A 20656-nucleotide genomic window follows, 5' to 3' on the forward strand; every position below is an offset into this window, starting at 1 on the left:
TGGTCACGTTTGGGATTCAGCAGGGAGGGGAGCGCGGCGATCGGTGCAGGTCTAGTGCGCAATTCACTGACAGCTGCAAGGCGACATTATCACCAGCAGGTGATGTAAGAAGACAAAGGCACATAAATGCCACCACTGTAAAATTCTACAACTTTCTAGTAGTCTTTGTGTTTGATTCCGGGCAGCTTTCAGTGTCTCCGCTTGCTGCCAGTGAGTAGACACTAGGTACTGATCGCACAGCTGATGGTTCGTTACCATGTACCGACGTCAGCGATCCTCTGCGAACTAAACCCAGAGCAGACGTGAAATATGGAAGGACACAAGCAGAGACCGTGATAGCGGCGAGGAGATGACACGCCGGCCGGATTCATCACTTTGACTTTTATTCATTGATATGTTTTCTCTAAATTCGTAAAAATGGCCCATGTCGAGTAATGGATTGTGTGAAATCAATTTTTTTTTCTTTGGCACCTTTTAAGAGCAAAAAACCGCACATGATCCATAAAATGTCACACATTAGTCTTAACCTGTAGAAAAATGCAACTATTATTATTATACATAGTTATGGCGCCATTTATTCCATGGCGCTTTACATGTGCATGCGCTTTACAACTAGAGGCATTCTAATGATGGGCCCGGCAGGATGACCGGAGTACAAGTGACGCGACTGTAGGGAAATTCCAAAAAGCCTGAAATGATGAATGAGGCGGAAACATCTAACAAAACCGCGCTCATCATGGAGAACAAAAAACAAGTAAAAGTAACGTAAAAATGGTGCAAATGAAGTCATGAATGAGGCGCAGGCGCAAAACTGCAGAAAAGAGGCACAAAAGTGATGATGAGTCAGGACCAAAGTGTGTGATAAAGCTGCAGAAGATATGGACTGGAGCGTCCCTGTGTGAACTGTGTCATAACCGTGTAACGTGGCGGGAGCAGTCCCTGCACAGCGGCTCTAGCGGGGCTGCCTCTCGTGGCGCTACATTTTGTCACTTTGTGTTCTTTTTACAGACTTCTGTTGCTTCGTTATTTTCTATCATTTTCTTTTGTTCCTTTGTTCTCTGCTCCCTTTTCATTTCTTTTCGTTCTTTTCATTGGAGGCACTGAGCCACTCAGCGGCAGGAGCTCCCCACTCCCCCATCGGCCAGACAGTCGCCCTCTAACTCCAACATTTGGTCAGGTCCCCAAACATTTCCATGTTCCAGGTAGGAGCTGGTGCTGTCTGTGTCTCCTTGTCCTGTCCCAGTGTAGCTCTGTAGGACTTGTTCTGTCTCCATTGTCTCGTCTGCTGATGGGGGAGGGGGCTCATCTATGTGTCTCCGACGTGTCGCAGATTTGCAGGAAATCCGTAATGGAATCTGTTGGGCTAGTAGACCTCATTTGCTGGATACTAATGTCTCACATGTTCTATATACAGGTTGTTTGGCGCTCGGTTACTGGCTTTACACAGGCCGATGAGAAGGATAGGGCAGAACAATCGCCAATATGCTCCTTCTCTCCCTGACTGTGTCCTGTTCCTCTCGGTAGCACATTATTGCTTTCTCCAGACGATGTGCTGCAGAGAATGATGATTTTTTTTTGCAGTTGTAAACAATCCGATCACCCAGTGACTGAGCCTGTTGCTTGTTCTTCAGGTGATTGCCAGCATGTTTATATGAGCTGATAGTTGGGAACCAGCTATCTTACAAAAGCTTGATTATCTACTAGTCTAATTGTACTATTAAAGACGACTTTTACCAAACTTTTCATGTTGAACTGGACACACAATGTAATAGTTACTGCAGAGCCGGATAACATTTATTTGTCTTTTTAAATTTATCTTTCGTGAAGATATTAATAATTTAAGTGTTTGGCACCTAATGATTTAACATTTTTCCAAAAGAAAGAACCTGGCACTCAACTTAATGCTTGTGAGATTTTAATCGTAGTAGCCAAAACGTTTCGGTCCTATATCTGGACCTTCATCAGTTACGTACTATGATGAAAAAAGTAAATGACTGTAGTGTCATATAAGGCACAGCATGGTCTGCGTCTGGTATTTGCGCAGATAGGTTTAGGCACACAGAATGGACTTATTCCCACTGATAGGTGCTGTGCTTGTGTCCAGACACGGAATCCCCGCTTGTCTCGACAAGCGGGGATTCCGTGTCTGGACACAAGCACAGCACCTATCAGTGGGAATAAGTCCATTCTGTGTGCCTAAACCTATCTGCGCAAATACCAGACGCAGACCATGCTGTGCCTTATATGACACTACAGTCATTTACTTTTTTCATCATAGTACGTAACTGATGAAGGTCCAGATATAGGACCGAAACGTTTTGGCTACTACGATTAAAATCTCACAAGCATTAAGTTGAGTGCCAGGTTCTTTCTTTTAGTATCACATGGTGTGGGAACCTACCTGGGCACCACCAGTAGTAGTGCACACGGCTTTATCTTTGGAATTAACATTTTTCCAAGTCCACCAAGTCCAAGTGGGTGTTTATATAGTTTTCCCTGGGGGCGTGTACTTCTTCCCCCTGTGTGATGGTGACCAATCATAAGAAGGTAGCAACACACAGCTGAAAAAGGACACACCCCCACCAGAGCTTGGAGCAAGTTCTCAGTGTTTCAGATGTAAGGATAGAGCTCTGATCTGCTGGTATCACCTCCTACAGGAGTCAGTGTGGAGGAGAGGCTGCGCAGCTGGCTTTAGCTGTGTCACATTAAATAATGATCTTTTTATTTATATAGTGCCAACATATTTTGCAGCGCTTTACAGTTTTGCTCACATTATCATCGCTGTCCCCATCGGGGTTCACAATCTAAACTCCCTATCAGTATGTCTTTGATATGTGGGAGGAAACCGGAGACCCCGGAGGAAACCCACGCAAAAACGGGGAGAACATACAAACTCCTTGCAGATGTTGTCATTGGTGGGATTTGAACCCAGGACTCCAGCGCTACAAGGCTGCAGTGCTACCACTGAGCCACCGTGCTGCCCTACATTACAGAACCTTCGATCAGCTCTCCTACCACTTTCAGCTCTGCTGTACTGCCCCTCCCTCACACTGCCTGACCCGAGATGTCTGTTGTGCGCACTCTAGTAAGAGCAGAGCAAGGTGTCCTTACATCTCACACAGGAGGAGCCTGGAAAAGGCAGGTGTGAGATATAATGAGCACAGCAGACATAAGTGTGAATAATGTCACACTCGTCATTCAGGAGAGCTGATAGAAGGGTTTGTAATGTGACGCAGCTAAACTCAGCTGCACGTCGCCTCTCCCCACACGGAATCACGCAGGAGATCTGAGTTGTATTATTATATCTCACACACTGAGAATCCTGCTCTGAGCTACGATCAGAGGTGTTCTTCTTTTCTTTGAGTCTTCTTCCCCCTGTTTGATGCTGACTAATCATAAGCAGGCAGGAAGTCCACGCCCCCATGGAAAACTGTATGATAACATCCCCTTGGAATTAACAAGTTAACTCATTACATGCCAAATATCTCTGCAATGTAGAGGTGAAATTAGTTTAAAAAAATACATTTATTCTGCTGCAGCCATTATTACCTCGTGTGTCCAGTTCATCGTAAAAAATATGGGTAAAGGTCCTTAAAGGGGAAGTATCACATTATAAAGTTATCCCCTTTTGAGCAATATATGAAACTTCTGAAGATGATTGTAAATGGTTTTCTTCAGCTGTCCCAAACATTACAAATGGGGTCAATTCACTGTCAGGAAGTGATCAGTAAGCTCTCCCTATACTAAAAATTTGGTTAAAGCCATTTCGAAGGGTTAGCTTGGCTAGGACAAATGTTCATTGAGAGAAGCAGGAAAAGAAACTAGTCTGCACAAAAGTAAGCAAATCACTTACTGGTGACATGAGAGTCACTGGAACCGGCGCCCCGAGCTGAATCCTGACAGTGTCTATGTTACAAACAAAAGCTGCACTCTGAAACGCTATAATATGCAAACACTGAATGTATGAAACGGGACTTCATTACTGCTGTAGAAAACATGTTCAATAATGGAGGTACTTGGCATTTAGGGTCAGTGTTTGGCTATTTGTAGTGCACTTCTGAGCGGGCATCGTCCCATCAGCCTAAGGCGCTTGATCCTACCTGCCCATATAATTGTAGGCTTATAGCACGGGAGAGGCGTCATGTTAGGCTTAGGGTCCTTGTCCCTGGCTGTTGGACTCACACCAATTGGACAATTTCTGCGCTAAGTACCTTCATTTTTTAGCATGTTTTCTACAGAAGTAATGCAGTTCTATATATTCAATGTTTGCATATTATAGCGCTTCAGAGTGCAGCTTTCATTTGTTACTTATATAGAGTGGCTCTCTTAGCTTGAACCTGTTCACACTTGTCTTTTTCTGTTTGTAAATGTCGGTCGTTTTTTTACATTTGTATTCATGTTACACACTGAATGAAAGCTTGTCTAAGCCAGGAAAAAAACGTTTAAAGACCTATTACCTCTGATGAAGCTGCATAAAGGTCCCATACATCCTGCATTAAACAGCAGAACTGCACTCACTATTCTGCTGGTGCAGTCACTGTGTACATACATTACATTACTGATCCTGAGTTACATCCTGTATTATAATCCAGAGCTGCACTCACTATTCTGCTGGTGCAGTCAGTGTGTACATACATTACATTACTGATCCTGAGTTACCTCCTGTATTATACTCCAGAGCTGCACTCACTATTCTGCTGGTGCAGTCACTGTACATACATTACATTACTGATCCTGAGTTACATCCTGTATTATACTCCAGAGCTGCACTCACTATTCTGCTGGTGCAGTCACTGTGTACATACATTACATTACTGATCCTGAGTTACATGCTGTATTATACCCCAGAGCTGCACTCACTATTCTGCTGGTGCAGTCACTGTGTACATACATTACTGATCCTGAGTTACATGCTGTATTATACCCCAGAGCTGCACTCACTATTCTGCTGGTGCAGTCACTGTGTACATACATTACATTACTGATCCTGAGTTACATCCTGTATTATACCCCAGAGCTGCACTCACTATTCTGCTGGTGCAGTCACTGTGTACATACATTACTGATCCTGAGTTACATCCTGTATTATACTCCAGTGCTGCACTCACTATTCTGCTGGTGCAGTCACTGTGTACATACATTACATTACTGATCCTGAGTTACATCCTGTATTATACTCCAGTGCTGCACTCACTATTCTGCTGGTGCAGTCACTGTGTACATACATTACTGATCATGAGTTACATCCTGTATTATACCCCAGAGCTGCACTCACTATTCTGCTGGTGCAGTCTCTATGTACATACATTACATTACTAATCCTGAGTTACATCCTTGTTATGACCCCAATGGCAGAGGGTCTCAGGAATCAATACCAAGTCTGCAAACACAAAAAAACAGCTCATAGGGCAATGGTAACTGGGCTGACCATATATCTAATCCTAGCACCACAAATAGAAGTAGCCGGGGAACGTGCCTACGTTGGTTCTAGACGTCTCGCGCCAGCCGGAGAACTAACTAACCCTAGAAGGGAAAAGAAAGACCTTTCTTGCCTCCAGAGAAAAGACCCCAAAAGTTGGATACAAGCCCCCAACAAATAATAACGGTGAGGTAAGAGGAAAAGACAAACGTAAGAATGAGCTAGGTATTTAGCAAAGAGAGGCCCACTAGCTAATAGCAGAATACAGCAAGATGACTTATATGGTCAGCAAAAAACCCTATTAAAATATCCACGCTGGATATTCAAGAACCCCCGAACCGTCTAACGGCCGGGGGGAGAACACCAGCCCCCTAGAGCTTCCAGCAAGGTCAGAAATCACATTTAGTACAAGCTGGACAAAAATAGTAGCAAAGCAAGTAACTCAAAAAACAAAGAAGCAAGACTTAGCTAAATTTAGCAAGAGCCAGGACCAGCAGACAGGAGCAACAGAAGGATCTAATTACAACGATGCCAGGCACTGGACTAAGGATCCAGGAAGTTAATATAGCGACACCCCTGGACTAACGACCCAGGTGAGTGCCAAACAGAAAAAAGACAATCCCAGAGTCATACCACTAGTGACCACAAGAGGGAGCCAAAAAGTCTAATTCACAACAGTACCCCCCCCTTAAGGAGGGGTCACCGAACCCTCACCAAGACCACCAGGGCGATCAGGATGAGCAGCGTGAAAGGCACGAACTAAATCGGCCGCATGCACATCAGAGGCAACCACCCAGGAATTATCCTCCTGACCATAGCCCTTCCACTTGACCAGATACTGAAGCCTCCGCCTGGAGAGACGAGAATCCAAGATCTTCTCCACCACGTACTCCAACTCGCCCTCAACCAACACCGGAGCAGGAGGCTCAACAGAAGGAACCACAGGTACAACGTACCGCCGCAACAAAGACCTATGGAACACGTTGTGAATGGCAAACGACACAGGAAGATCCAGGCGAAAGGACACAGGATTAAGGATTTCCAATATCTTGTAAGGACCGATGAAGCGAGGCTTAAATTTAGGAGCGGAGACCTTCATAGGAACAAATCGAGAAGACAACCATACCAAATCCCCAACACGAAGTCGGGGACCCACACCGCGGCGGCGGTTGGCAAAACGCTGAGCCTTCTCTTGTGACAACTTTAAGTTGTCCACCACATGATTCCAGATCTGCTGCAACCTATCCACCACAGAATCTACCCCAGGACAGTCAGAAGGCTCCACATGTCCCGAGGAAAAACGAGGATGGAAACCAGAGTTGCAGAAAAATGGCGAAACCAATGTAGCGGAACTAGCCCGATTATTAAGGGCAAACTCAGCCAACGGCAAGAAGGTCACCCAATCATCCTGATCCGCAGAAACAAAACACCTAAAATAAGCCTCCAGAGTCTGATTAGTTCGCTCCGTTTGTCCATTAGTCTGAGGATGAAAGGCAGACGAAAACGACAACTCAATGCCCATCCTAGCACAAAAGGATCGCCAGAACCTGGAAACAAACTGGGATCCTCTGTCAGACACAATATTCTCAGGAATGCCGTGTAAACGAACCACATTCTGAAAGAACACAGGAGCCAGATCGGAAGAGGAAGGCAGCTTAGGCAAAGGTACCAAATGGACCATCTTAGAAAAGCGATCACATACCACCCAGATGACAGACATGCCTTGAGACACCGGGAGATCTGAAATGAAATCCATGGAAATGTGTGTCCAAGGCCTCTTCGGGACAGGCAAGGGCAAGAGCAACCCGCTGGCACGCGAACAGCAAGGCTTAGCTCGAGCACAAGTCCCACAGGACTGCACAAACAACCGCACATCCCGTGACAAGGAAGGCCACCAAAAGGACCTAGCCACCAGATCTCTGGTGCCAAAAATTCCCGGATGCCCTGCCAACACCGAGGAATGAACCTCGGAAATGACTCTGCTGGTCCACTTATCAGGAACAAACAGTCTGTCAGGTGGACAAGAGTCAGGTCTACCAGCCTGAAATCTCTGCAACACACATCGCAAATCCGGAGAAATGGCTGACAAGATAACTCCCTCTTTAAGAATACCAACTGGTTCTGCGACTCCCGGAGAGTCAGGCACAAAGCTCCTTGAAAGAGCATCAGCCTTCACATTCTTCGAACCTGGTAAATACGAGACCACAAGGTCAAAACGGGAGAAAAACAATGACCAGCGGGCCTGTCTAGGATTCAGGCGTTTAGCAGACTCGAGATACATCAAATTTTTGTGATCAGTCAGGACCACCACACGATGCTTAGCACCCTCGAGCCAATGACGCCACTCCTCAAATGCCCATTTCATGGCCAATAACTCCCGATTGCCCACATCATAATTCCGCTCAGCAGGCGAAAACTTCCTCAAGAAAAAGGCACAAGGTCTCATCACAGAGCAACCAGGGCCTCTCTGCGACAAAACGGCCCCTGCCCCAATCTCAGAAGCATCCACTTCAACCTGAAAGGGAAGTGAGACATCAGGCTGGCACAAAACAGGCGCCGAAGTAAACCGGCGCTTCAACTCCTGGAAAGCCTCCACGGCTGCAGGAGCCCAGTTAGCAACATCAGAACCTTTCTTGGTCATATCCGTCAAAGGTTTAGCAATGCTAGAAAAATTAGCAATAAAACGACGGTAGAAGTTAGCAAAACCCAAGAACTTCTGAAGACTCTTAACTGACGTGGGTTGAGTCCAATCATGAATAGCACGGACCTTGACTGGGTCCATCTCCACCGCAGAAGGGGAAAAAATAAACCCCAAAAAGGGAACCTTCTGTACTCCAAAGAGACACTTTGAGCCCTTAACAAATAAAGCATTCTCACGCAAAACCTGAAACACCATCCTGACCTGCTCCACATGCGAGTCCCAGTCATCAGAAAAAACCAGAATATCATCCAGATAAACGATCATAAATTTATCCAGATACTTCCGGAAAATATCATGCATAAAGGACTGAAACACTGAAGGAGCATTAGAGAGCCCAAAAGGCATCACCAAGTACTCAAAATGACCTTCGTGCGTATTAAACGCGGTTTTCCATTCATCTCCTCGCTTAATGCGCACAAGGTTGTACGCACCACGAAGATCTATCTTGGTGAACCACTTGGCACCTTTAATTCGGGCAAACAAGTCTGACAACAGAGGCAAAGGATACTGAAATTTAACAGTGATTTTATTCAAAAGCCGATAGTCAATACAAGGTCTCAAAGATCCGTCCTTCTTGGCCACAAAAAAGAATCCCGCACCAAGAGGGGAAGAGGAAGGACGGATATGCCCCTTCTCCAGAGATTCCTTGATATACGAATGCATTGCGGTATGCTCAGGTACAGACAGATTAAATAGTCTTCCCTTAGGAAATTTACTACCTGGAATCAAATCTATGGCACAGTCACAGTCCCTATGAGGAGGCAGAGCACTGGACCTGGACTCGCTGAATACATCCTGATAATCAGACAAATACTCAGGAACTTCCGAAGGAGTAGAGGAAGCAATAGACACCGGCGGGGAATCACCATGAATTCCCTGACAGCCCCAACTTGACACAGACATTGCCTTCCAATCCAAGACTGGATTATGAGTCTGTAACCATGGCAAACCCAAAACGACCAAATCATGCATTTTATGCAGAACAAGAAAACGAATCACCTCCCGATGTTCAGGAGTCATGCACATGGTTACCTGTGTCCAAAACTGCGGTTTATTTTCCGCCAATGGCGTAGCATCAATACCCCTCAGAGGGATAGGATTAACCAATGGCTCAAGAACAAAACCACAGCGCTTGGCAAATGACAGATCCATAAGACTCAGGGCAGCACCTGAATCCACAAACGCCATAACAGGGTAAGAGGACAATGAGCAAATTAAAGTCACAGACAAAATAAATTTAGGTTGCAAATTACCAATGGCGACAGGACTAACAACCCTTGTTAGGCGTTTAGAGCATGCTGATATAACATGTGTAGAATCACCACAGTAAAAACACAACCCATTCTGACGTCTATGATTTTTCCGCTCATTTCTGGTCTGAATTCTATCACATTGCATCAAATCAGGTGTTTGTTTAGACAACACCACCAGAGGATTAGCGGTTTTGCGCTCCCGCAAACGCCGGTCAATTTGAATAGCCAGCGCCATGGAATCATTCAGACTTGTAGGAATGGAGAAACCCACCATCACATTCTTAATGGCTTTAGAAAGACCATTTCTGAAGTTTGCGGCCAGAGCACACTCATTCCACTGAGTAAGCACGGACCATTTCCGAAATTTTTGGCAATACCCTTCAGCTTCATCCTGGCCCTGAGAAATAGCCAGCAAGGCTTTTTCTGCCTGAACCTCAAGATTGGGTTCCTCGTAAAGCAATCCGAGCGCCAGAAAAAACGCATCAATATTTGCCAATGCCGGATCTCCTGGCGCTAGCGAGAAGGCCCAATCCTGAGGGTCGCCCCGTAAAAAAGAGATAACAATTTTAACTTGCTGAACTGAGTCTCCAGATGAACGGGGTCTCAGAGATAGAAACAATTTACAATTATCCCTGAAATTCCTAAACTTAAATCGGTCTCCAGAAAACAATTCAGGAATAGGTATTTTAGGTTCAGACATAGGACTACTGGTAACAAAATCTTGTATGCTTTGCACACGAGCAGCAAGCTGGTCCACACTTGTAATCAAGGTCTGGAAATTCATGTCTGCAGCAAGCTCAAGCCACTCAGAGGTAAAGGGGAGGAAGAGAGGAAAAAAGAAAAAAAAAATTCAGAATTTCCTTTCTTATATCCCACTTCTGCAATGCATTAAACATTCAATGTTAGGCCTGGCATACTGTTATGACCCCAATGGCAGAGGGTCTCAGGAATCAATACCAAGTCTGCAAACACAAAAAACCAGCTCATAGGGCAGTGGTAACTGGGCTGACCATATATCTAATCCTAGCACCACAAATAGAAGTAGCCGGGGAACGTGCCTACGTTGGTTCTAGACGTCTCGCACCAGCCGGAGAACTAACTAACCCTAGAAGGGAAAAGAAAGACCTTTCTTGCCTCCAGAGAAAAGACCCCAAAAGTTGGATACAAGCCCCCAACAAATAATAACGGTGAGGTAAGAGGAAAAGACAAACATAAGAATGAGCTAGGTATTTAGCAAAGAGAGGCCCACTAGCTAATAGCAGAATACAGCAAGATGACTTATATGGTCAGCAAAAAACCCTATTAAAATATCCACGCTGGATATTCAAGAACCCCCGAACCGTCTAACGGCCGGGGGGAGAACACCAGCCCCCTAGAGCTTCCAGCAAGGTCAGAAATCACATTTAGTACAAGCTGGACAAAAATAGTAGCAAAGCAAGTAACTCAAAAAACAAAGAAGCAAGACTTAGCTAAATTTAGCAAGAGCCAGGACCAGCAGACAGGAGCAACAGAAGGATCTGATTACAACGATGCCAGGCACTGGACTAAGGATCCAGGAAGTTAATATAGCGACACCCCTGGACTAACGACCCAGGTGAGTGCCAAACAGAAAAAAGACAATCCCAGAGTCATACCACTAGTGACCACAAGAGGGAGCCAAAAAGTCTAATTCACAACACATCCTGTATTATTCCCCAGAGCTGCACTCTCTATTCTGCTGGTGCAGTCACTATGTACATACATTACTGATCCTGAGTTACATCCTGTATTATACCCCAGAGCTGCACTCACTATTCTGCTGGTGCAGTCACTGTGTACATACATTACATTACTGATCCTGAGTTACATCCTGTATTATACCCCAGAGCTGAACTCACTATTCTGCTGGTGCAGTCACTGTGTACATACATTACATTACTGATCCTGAGTTACGTCCTGTATTATACCCCAGAGTGTTGTGAATTCTGCTCTTGGGTTCCCTCCGGTGGTTGTTGGTGGTAATACAGTTGTCCCTGGGTCGCAATCCTGGGCAGGTGTCCCTGCCGATTGCAGTGCTGACTGGGGTATTTAAAGTTGCAGGATTCATTAGTCATTGCCAGTTGTCCATTGTTCTTGGAAGGTTTGGATCTCAGTCTGGCTCCTCCTGCCCTGCTGCCAATTCAGCAGAGATAAGTGTCTGTTTTTTGTTTCTGCAGCACACATGCTGTGTGCTTTACAGATCAGTGCAATTCATTGTTTTTTCTTGTCCAGCTTAGACTGTGCCAGGATTTTTCCAGTCAAGTTGGATTCTCAGGAGATGCAGATATACGTTCCATGTCTTTAGTTAGATGGTGGAATTTTTGTATTATCTGCTGTGGATATTTTCAGGGTTTTATTACTGACCGCTTAGCATTCTGTCCTATCCTTTCCTATTTAGCTAGAGTGGCCTCTTTTGCTAAATCCTGTTTTCTGCCTGCGTGTGTCTTTCCTCTAATACTCTCAGTCAATATTTGTGGGGGGCTGTCTATCCTTTGGGGTTCTGCTCTGAGGCAAGATAGGATTCCCATTTCCATCTATAGGGGTATTTAGTCCTCCGGCTGTGTCGAGGTGTCTAGGATTGTTAGGTACACCCCACGGCTACTTCTAGTTGCGGTGTCAGTTTAGGGATTGCGGTCAGTATAGGTTCCACCTACTCCTGAGAAAGTCTCAAGGTCACCGGATCATAACACCAGAGCTGCACTCACTATTCTGCTGGTGCAGTCACTGTGTACATACATTACATTACTGATCCTGAGTTACATCCTGTATTATACCCCAGAGCTGCACTCACTATTCTGCTGGTGCAGTCACTGTGTACAGGAAACTTATGTTGAGGGTTCTATAATCCTTCATCTTACTCATCATGTACTGATCCACCGTTAATTTCTTATACTCCAGTCACATCCAGAGCTGCTTTCAATATTCTTCAGACACTTGGATTTCAGCAGAACTTTCTCAGCAGAAACAATGCTGCCATCTTAGCTGACATCCTGTAACTCTGCTACTTTGCATCTTTGCACATTGTTCTGCTGTGCTCCACATGGAGCCTGATGGGCAGGAGGGATTACCACTGAGTGTTAATATGATGCCAGCAGAATAGTGAATGCAGCTCTGGATGTGAGTGGAGTGTATGATCTGTAAGATCAGCACAAGTGCTTGTTCAGGATCTGCCGCGCAGACACGAGACAATCATGTAGAAACTCCACTGTCCTACTTCATGCTGTTCAGTTCTCCAGGAAAGTGTCCGTGACTTTGTGATACTTTGTGGCCGGTTTGTGGATCTCTTTTCAGCTCATTAAAAGGTTACACTCAGTTTCCCTACAGCAAACAGCAATGCATTGTGGGAACCCCAATGACCGTAGATCATGACTTAGAGGTCATATGACTTATGTGGTAGGCAAGTGGGTGGAGCTAAGCTGGTAACTGGTGGAAGCTCGGTCTTACTCTGTGGGAAAAACGTGACACTTTCCCTGTAAACCGTCCTGGGTTTGTATTTCTGGACACTCGTGGTGACATTTAATGCTGCAGAGGTTTTATTTTAATCTTTGCAGTGTATGGGGGATAAATCCGCAGCAGAAAATCTGCAGCCGGGAAGGTGCCCACCCCGACCAGCCGACCACCGGACCGGACCCTTTCTCCGTTCACAAGGCTTCTGGTGGGCATGTTCCTGAATTTGACCCCATGAAGGTTCTTGGTCTGTTGCCCGCATCGTCCATATTGCTGCATTTCCATCTCCAATTGGAGTGAAGACAGGGCCAAGCAGGGGGATCAGAGTGTGGAGACCCCCATAGACCCCTCTGTATGAACTCTCGGACCTCTTGGCCTGTGATTTTTGGGGCAGCTCAGGAGATGACCTATTACTGGGGTCCGGCTCTTCTTGGCTCACATGCTGGCGTCACGTCTTCTCATCTGTCTCGTGTCTTCTCTGTCGTTGATGACCTCTCGGCATCTCCTCATTGACTGTGGGCTCCTCGTGTCCTGCTGGGGCCCGACATGTTGTCACCTCATTGCTGTCTGTCTCCTCCTTTTCGTTGGTGTCATCGGCTCTTCTGTAGCTGTGAGACCCTCAGTTATTAATTAACCCTTTGTCTTTCTTCCGCAGATCAAGGACTGAACATTTACCGGAAACCTCCCATCTACAAGCAGCACGGTAACGTCTCCTCAGCCTCTTGCTTGTCTTCTGCTGTATGGCCTTGGCTTGGACCATGCATGGCCAAGTACTGACCCCAAGTTCTGACTGGACGAGGGCAGAACGTTAACACTGTAGCTTTAATCCCTTTGTATCAGGGGATCGATACTGGTGACCAGTGATGAAAACCTCCTCCACCCGGGTCCTCACTGGCCACATTGTAGACCCCAGTGGGATCAACTGGGAGAAATCAGTGTATGGTTGGAAAGTCCTGGTGATCCCTAAACATGACCCCCCCCCTCCCCATGGAAAGCTGAGACCATAAAAGCCTCCTTTCAGTCCCCATCGCTGAGGGGTGATCCCATGAGATGAAGATCATCAGTGCCATGTGCTTCCTTAGTCTGTGATACCCCAACCATTGTATGTAAGTCACACAGACTTGCCCCATATCCTCCAGAAAGTAATTTATTTATGGTAGCGGTGAGTCCAGGACCCCCATAAACCTGCGCGTTTCAGAAGGCTTCGGTGTTAACACTGTCTTGTTTCATTCTGTTTTATGGTGTTTTGTGTCCGTCCTTAACATGTGAGCGCTCACTCATCGCCTCTTCATATTCCCTCAGTAAGTACCAGGCGGCGCCCCCCTCTAATGGCTTCACAGCACCCCGCAGCTCCTGCATCAGATCACAAACCTGTCTCTGCACATCCAGCCTGACACCACTGTACTTCCAACACTCACCACCAGAGCGTGCCACAGCACCCTGACACCAGTTCTGGAGGCAGCAGAGTGTTGTGTCCTGTATACTTACCAGGACTTGGGCAGGAGTATATACCGCCTCTCCTCCTGGTACTATACAGTATATGTCAACGCAGACATTTCTGCTGCTCTGTATTTTCAGGGGTGGATATAGATTGCGCTCCATGGACTTATGTCTACACTTAACCTTAAAAACTGTGAAACTATAGTGTTGCCTGCAGCTGCACTAAATCCTGCACCAGAGGTGTCACCTGCTGGTAACTCTGTTTTCTGCCTAATCTTCCACTTTGACCCTTTATCTGCCTCCAATATTAACCCTTTAATCTCCCGGGGCTTCTTCATCCCTGGCGGCTGCATGCTTCGGTTTCAGGGGTCTCTCTGCTGATTTTCGTGGCCCCTTGTGCACCAGGATATGTTGTGGCTTCCAGAAAATTTGAACTTTGGCATTAGGGAAATCAGCTGTTCATGAATGAAATCAAAATAGACAGACAGGATGAAATAGAAAATATTCTTATGGAATTATTATTATTATTATTTATTATTATAGCGCCATTTATTCCATGGCGCTTTACATGTGAGGCGGGGTATACATAATAAAAACAAGTACAATAATCTTGAACAATACAAGTCACAACTGGTACAGGAGGAAAGAGGACCCTGCCCGTGAGGGCTCACAATCTACAAGGGATGGGTGAGGATACAGGAGGAGAGAGGACCCTGCCCGCGAGGGCTCACAATCTACAAGGGATGGGTGAGGATACAGGAGGAAAGAGGACCCTGCCCGCGAGGGCTCACAATCTACAAGGGATGGGTGAGGATACAGGGGGAGAGAGGACCCTGCCCGCGAGGGCTCACAATCTACAAGGGATGGGTGAGGATACAGGAGGAGAGAGGACCCTGCCCGCGAGGGCTCACAATCTACAAGGGATGGGTGAGGATACAGGAGGAAAGAGGACCCTGCCCGCGAGGGCTCACAATCTACAAGGGATGGGTGAGGATACAGGGGGAGAGAGGACCCTGCCCGCGAGGGCTCACAATCTACAAGGGATGGGTGAGGATACAGGAGGAGAGAGGACCCTGCCCGCGAGGGCTCACAATCTACAAGGGATGGGTGAGGATACAGGGGGAGAGAGGACCCTGCCCGCGAGGGCTCACAATCTACAAGGGATGGGTGAGGATACAGGAGGAGAGAGGACCCTGCCCGCGAGGGCTCACAATCTACAAGGGATGGGTGAGGATACAGGAGGAGAGAGGACCCTGCCCGCGAGGGCTCACAATCTACAAGGGATGGGTGAGGATACAGGAGGAGAGAGGACCCTGCCCGCGAGGGCTCACAATCTACAAGGTATGGGTGAGGATACAGGAGGAGAGAGGACCCTGCCCGCGTGGGTTCACAGTCTACAAGGGATGGGTGAGGATACAGGAGGAGAGAGGACCCTGCCCGCGAGGGCTCACAATCTACAAGGGATGGGTGAGGATACAGGAGGAGAGAGGACCCTGCCCGTGAGGGCTCACAATCTACAAGGGATGGGTGAGGATACAGGAGGAGAGAGGACCCTGCCCGTGAGGGCTCACAATCTACAAGGGATGGGTGAGGATACAGGAGGAGAGAGGACCCTACCCATGAGGGCTCACAATCTACAAGGGATGGGTGAGGATACAGGAGGAGAGAGGACCCTGCCCGTGAGGGCTCACAATCTACAAGGGATGGGTGAGGATACAGGAGGAGAGAGGACCCTGCCCGTGAGGGCTCACAATCTACAAGGGATGGGTGAGGATACAGGAGGAGAGAGGACCCTACCCATGAGGGCTCACAATCTACAAGGGATGGGTGAGGATACAGGAGGAGAGAGGACCCTGCCCGCGAGGGCTCACAATCTACAAGGGATGGGTGAGGATACAGGAGGAGAGAGGACCCTGCCCGCGTGGGTTCACAGTCTACAAGGGATGGGTGAGGATACAGGAGGAGAGAGGACCCTGCCCGCGAGGGCTCACAATCTACAAGGGATGGGTGAGGATACAGGAGGAGAGAGGACGCTACCCGCGAGGGCTCACAATCTACAAGGGATGGGTGAGGATACAGGAGGAGAGAGGACCCTGCCCGCGTGGGCTCACAATCAACAAGGGATGGGTGAGGATACAGTAAGCGAGGAGAGAGGACCCTGCCCGCAAGGGCTCACAATCTACAAGGGATGGGTGAGGATACAGGAGGAGAGAGGACCCTACCCGCGAGGGCTCACAATCTACAAGGGATGGGTGAGGATACAGGAGGAGAGAGGACCCTGCCCGCGAGGGCTCACAATCTACAAGGGATGGGTGAGGATACAGTAAGCGAGGAGAGAGCTGGTCGTGCTGTGGTTTGGTCGATCGGTGGTTACTGCAGGTTGTAGGCTTGTTGGAAGAGGTGGGTCTTCAGGTTCTTGATATGGAAAGTTTCTAAACTCTGTCTGTTATTGGGAAAACTGGGTGACAACCAGTGTGGCCAGCATCACAGCTTCTCTGTGAGTTGTCACCCAGCTGTCCCATCAGGACTGGGGATGTATCACTGAAGAACGTCAGGATAAACGCTGACATCTCATCCCGCGTTCCTTCCAAGGAATATGCAGCGTTCCTGAAACATCAGTCTGGCATTAACAGATTGGCGGAATCACTGGTTATTTACACCGAGAGAAGCGGCAAAGTCTGTCCTTTGTATTAGAATTTACACGTGGGGAAAATTATCACCAGTGGGATGGAAGGGGAGAAAGCTAACGGCAAGATGGAGAGTTTATATATTGTATATTCTTTACTATATAAAACAAATAAAGCCAAAATATAGAAACTAAGACAACAAAGCTAAGATATTTCACATTCTACATGACATTTTTTGCATCAGAAATTAAAAATTCTGTCTTTACCTTAAACTGATGTCCAGGAGAAACCAATAACTGCTATAATACTGCCCCTATGTACAGGAAAATTACTACTCTAAGGGTATGTGTCCACGTTCAGTTTTGCTTCAGGCTTTGGTCAGGATTTTATGCAAGTAAAATCCTGACCAAAAATGCACCTGAGGTCACTTGCAGGTCACCTGCGGTGTTCCTGCGTGTTCTGCTCATTGTAGCAACATGCTGCGTTCTTAAAAAACGCACCGCATGTGCGTTTTCGCGGGAAAAACGCATGCGTTTTTTCTTGCACAGTGGAGACGGGATTTCATTAAATCCCCTCCACTATGCTGTAACATCTGGACGCTGCGTTTTTGACGCTGCGGCTCAGCGCTGCGTCAAAAACGCAGCGTTTCCTGAACGTGGACACATACCCTAATACTGCTCCTATATACAAGAATATAACTACTATAATACTGCCCCTATGTACAAGAATATAACTACTATAATACTGCCCCTATGTACAAGAATATAACTACTATAATACTGCTCCTATGTACAGGAATATAACTACTATAATACTGCCTCCTATGTACAAGAATATAACTACTATAATACTGCTCCTATGTACAAGAATATAACTACTATAATACTGCCCCTATGTACAAGAATATAACTACTATAATACTGCCCCTATGTACAAGAATATAACTACTATAATACTGCTCCTATGTACAAGAATATAACTACTATAATACTGCTCCTATGTACAAGAATATAACTACTATAATACTCCACCCTATGTACAAGAATATAACTACTATAATACTGCTCCTATGTACAAGAATATAACTACTATAATACTGCTCCTATGTACAAGAATATAACTACTATAATACTCCACCCTATGTACAAGAATATAACTACTATAATACTGCTCCTATGTACAAGAATATAACTACTATAATACTGCTCCTATATACAATAATACAACTACTATAATACTGCCCCTATGTACAAGAATATAACTACTATAATACTGCTCCTATGTACAAGAATATAACTACTATAATACTGCTCCTATGTGCAAGAATATAACTACTATAATACTGCTCCTATGTACAAGAATATAACTACTATAATACTGCTCCTATGTACAAGAATATAACTACTATAATACTGCCCCATATGTACAAGAATATAACTACTATAATACTGCCCCTATGTACAAGAATATAACTACTATAACACTGCTTCTATATACAAGAATATAACTACTGTAATACTGCCCCTATGTGCAGGAATATAACTACTGTAATACTGCCCCTATGTACAAGAATATAACTACTATAATACTGCCCCTATGTACAAGAATATAACTACTATAATACTGCCCCTATGTACAAGAATATAACTACTATAACAACTGCTCCTATGTACAAGAATATAACTACTATAATACTGCTCCTATGTACAAGAATATAACTACTATACTATAATACTGCTCCTATGTACAAGAATATAACTACTATAATACTGCCCCTATGTACAAGAATATAACTACTATAACACTGCTCCTATGTACAAGAATATAACTACTATAATACTGCTCCTATGTACAAGAATATAACTACTATAATACTGCCCCATATGTACAAGAATATAACTACTATAATACTGCCCCTATGTACAAGAATATAACTACTATAACACTGCTTCTATATACAAGAATATAACTACTGTAATACTGCCCCTATGTGCAGGAATATAACTACTGTAATACTGCCCCTATGTACAAGAATATAACTACTATAATACTGCCCCTATGTACAAGAATATAACTACTATAATACTGCTCCTATGTACAAGAATATACTATAATACTGCTCCTATGTACAAGAATATAACTACTATAATACTGCCCCTATGTACAAGAATATAACTACTATAATACTGCCCCTATGTACAAGAATATACTATAATACTGCTCCTATGTACAAGAATATAACTACTATAATACTGCCCCTATGTACAAGAATTCTTGTACATACTGCTCCTATGTACAAGAATATAACTACTATAATACTGCCCCATATGTACAAGAATATAACTACTATAACACTGCTTCTATATACAAGAATATAACTACTATAATACTGCCCCTATGTGCAGGAATATAACTACTGTAATACTGCCCCTATGTACAAGAATATAACTATTATAATACTGCCCCCTATGTACAAGAATATAACTACTATAATACTGCTCCTATGTACAAGAATATAACTACTATAATACTGCTCCTATGTACAAGAATATAACTACTATAATACTGCCCCTATGTACAAGAATATAACTATTATAATACTGCCCCCTATGTACAAGAATATAACTACTATAATACTGCTCCTATGTACAAGAATATAACTACTATAATACTACTCCTATGTACAAGAATATAACTACTATAATACTGCCTCCTATGTACAAGAATATAACTACTATAATACTGCTCCTATGTACAAGAATATAACTACTATAATACTGCCCCTATGTACAAGAATATACTATAATACTGCCTCCTATGTACAAGAATATAACTACGATAATACTGCCCTCTATGTACCAGAATATGATTACTATAATGCTGCCCATATACAACGAATAGAATTACTATAATGCTGTACAACAGACCTTTGGTTTGTCCTGCAGTTTTGGGGTCAGTGAGCGGCTCATGTTCTGTGTTGGTTACTTAGGATCTGTGGGTTCAGTGATCGGGGTGGTGATGAGGATAGTGGGGTGAGGGAGTCACACTGTCCTGGTGCACAGGATCTTTCTCATGATTCAGCAGGTGAAGGTTGAGGTTCTGCATGGCACATTTACCCACTGAGCCAAAGAGCTAAGTTACAGCTTAATCCTGTTTAGATGCAGCTGCTATGGCAGCATTCATCAACAGCTCCGAGGATATCATCAAGTCTTCCAAGTTCCCAGCTGCCCACGCTCCAGCTCCCGGCGATGTCCCAAAGATTGAGACCGATTATTGGCCGGGTCCTCCCTCACTTGCTGCTATAGGTAGGGAATCTGAGAGCAAAGCTTCTTACTGCTCTTTTCCAAAAAGATAATGGTGCAACAATTACATCTTTTTCGCGATTATACTGGTGGAGCAGGGTTTGGTGCTGCGCCAATACTTCTGTGTCCTGTTTTCATTTTATTGTTTCTAAATTTTTATTTTATCAGTCACCTCCAGGTTAATGACAAGATGTGTGATTATTTTAGGTGGAGAAGAGTTAGATTTTGTTACTTTATTGCTTTGATTATATAGAAGTTCTACAACTTTCTAATGTAATTTGCATCAAGATCTCGACCGTCAGTGAATGAGAACTGTTGTTCTCCCAAGAAAAGCTTTGTATCCTTTCTAGATAATTGTTTGCGGTAAACAGCCCGGACTTCAGACTGCTGGATTGTACCTGATACATTGTAACAAACTAGGACAGGAGAGAGATTGTGCAATGGATAGC

General features: G+C 45.1%; 1 protein-coding gene across 13 annotated transcripts in view; it reads left to right on the forward strand.

The window, feature by feature from the left end:
• ABLIM1 (actin binding LIM protein 1) overlaps positions 1-20656 on the forward strand; it is a 333708-nt gene that overhangs the window by 292501 nt on the left and 20551 nt on the right. For 4 of the 13 annotated variants that reach the window (XM_077257935.1, XM_077257934.1, XM_077257941.1 and 1 more), the window contains 3 exons: positions 1098-1202; positions 13494-13541; positions 20064-20210. In XM_077257935.1, the coding sequence (XP_077114050.1) occupies positions 1098-1202; positions 13494-13541; positions 20064-20210 (300 nt within the window). The remainder of the gene's footprint in view (positions 1-1097; positions 1203-13493; positions 13542-20063; positions 20211-20656) is intronic. The other 9 variants (XM_077257940.1, XM_077257933.1, XM_077257944.1 and 6 more) reach the window with 5 other exon arrangements.

Source organism: Ranitomeya variabilis, chromosome 4, assembly GCF_051348905.1.
Source record: "Ranitomeya variabilis isolate aRanVar5 chromosome 4, aRanVar5.hap1, whole genome shotgun sequence".
NCBI classification, from domain to species: domain Eukaryota; kingdom Metazoa; phylum Chordata; class Amphibia; order Anura; family Dendrobatidae; genus Ranitomeya; species Ranitomeya variabilis.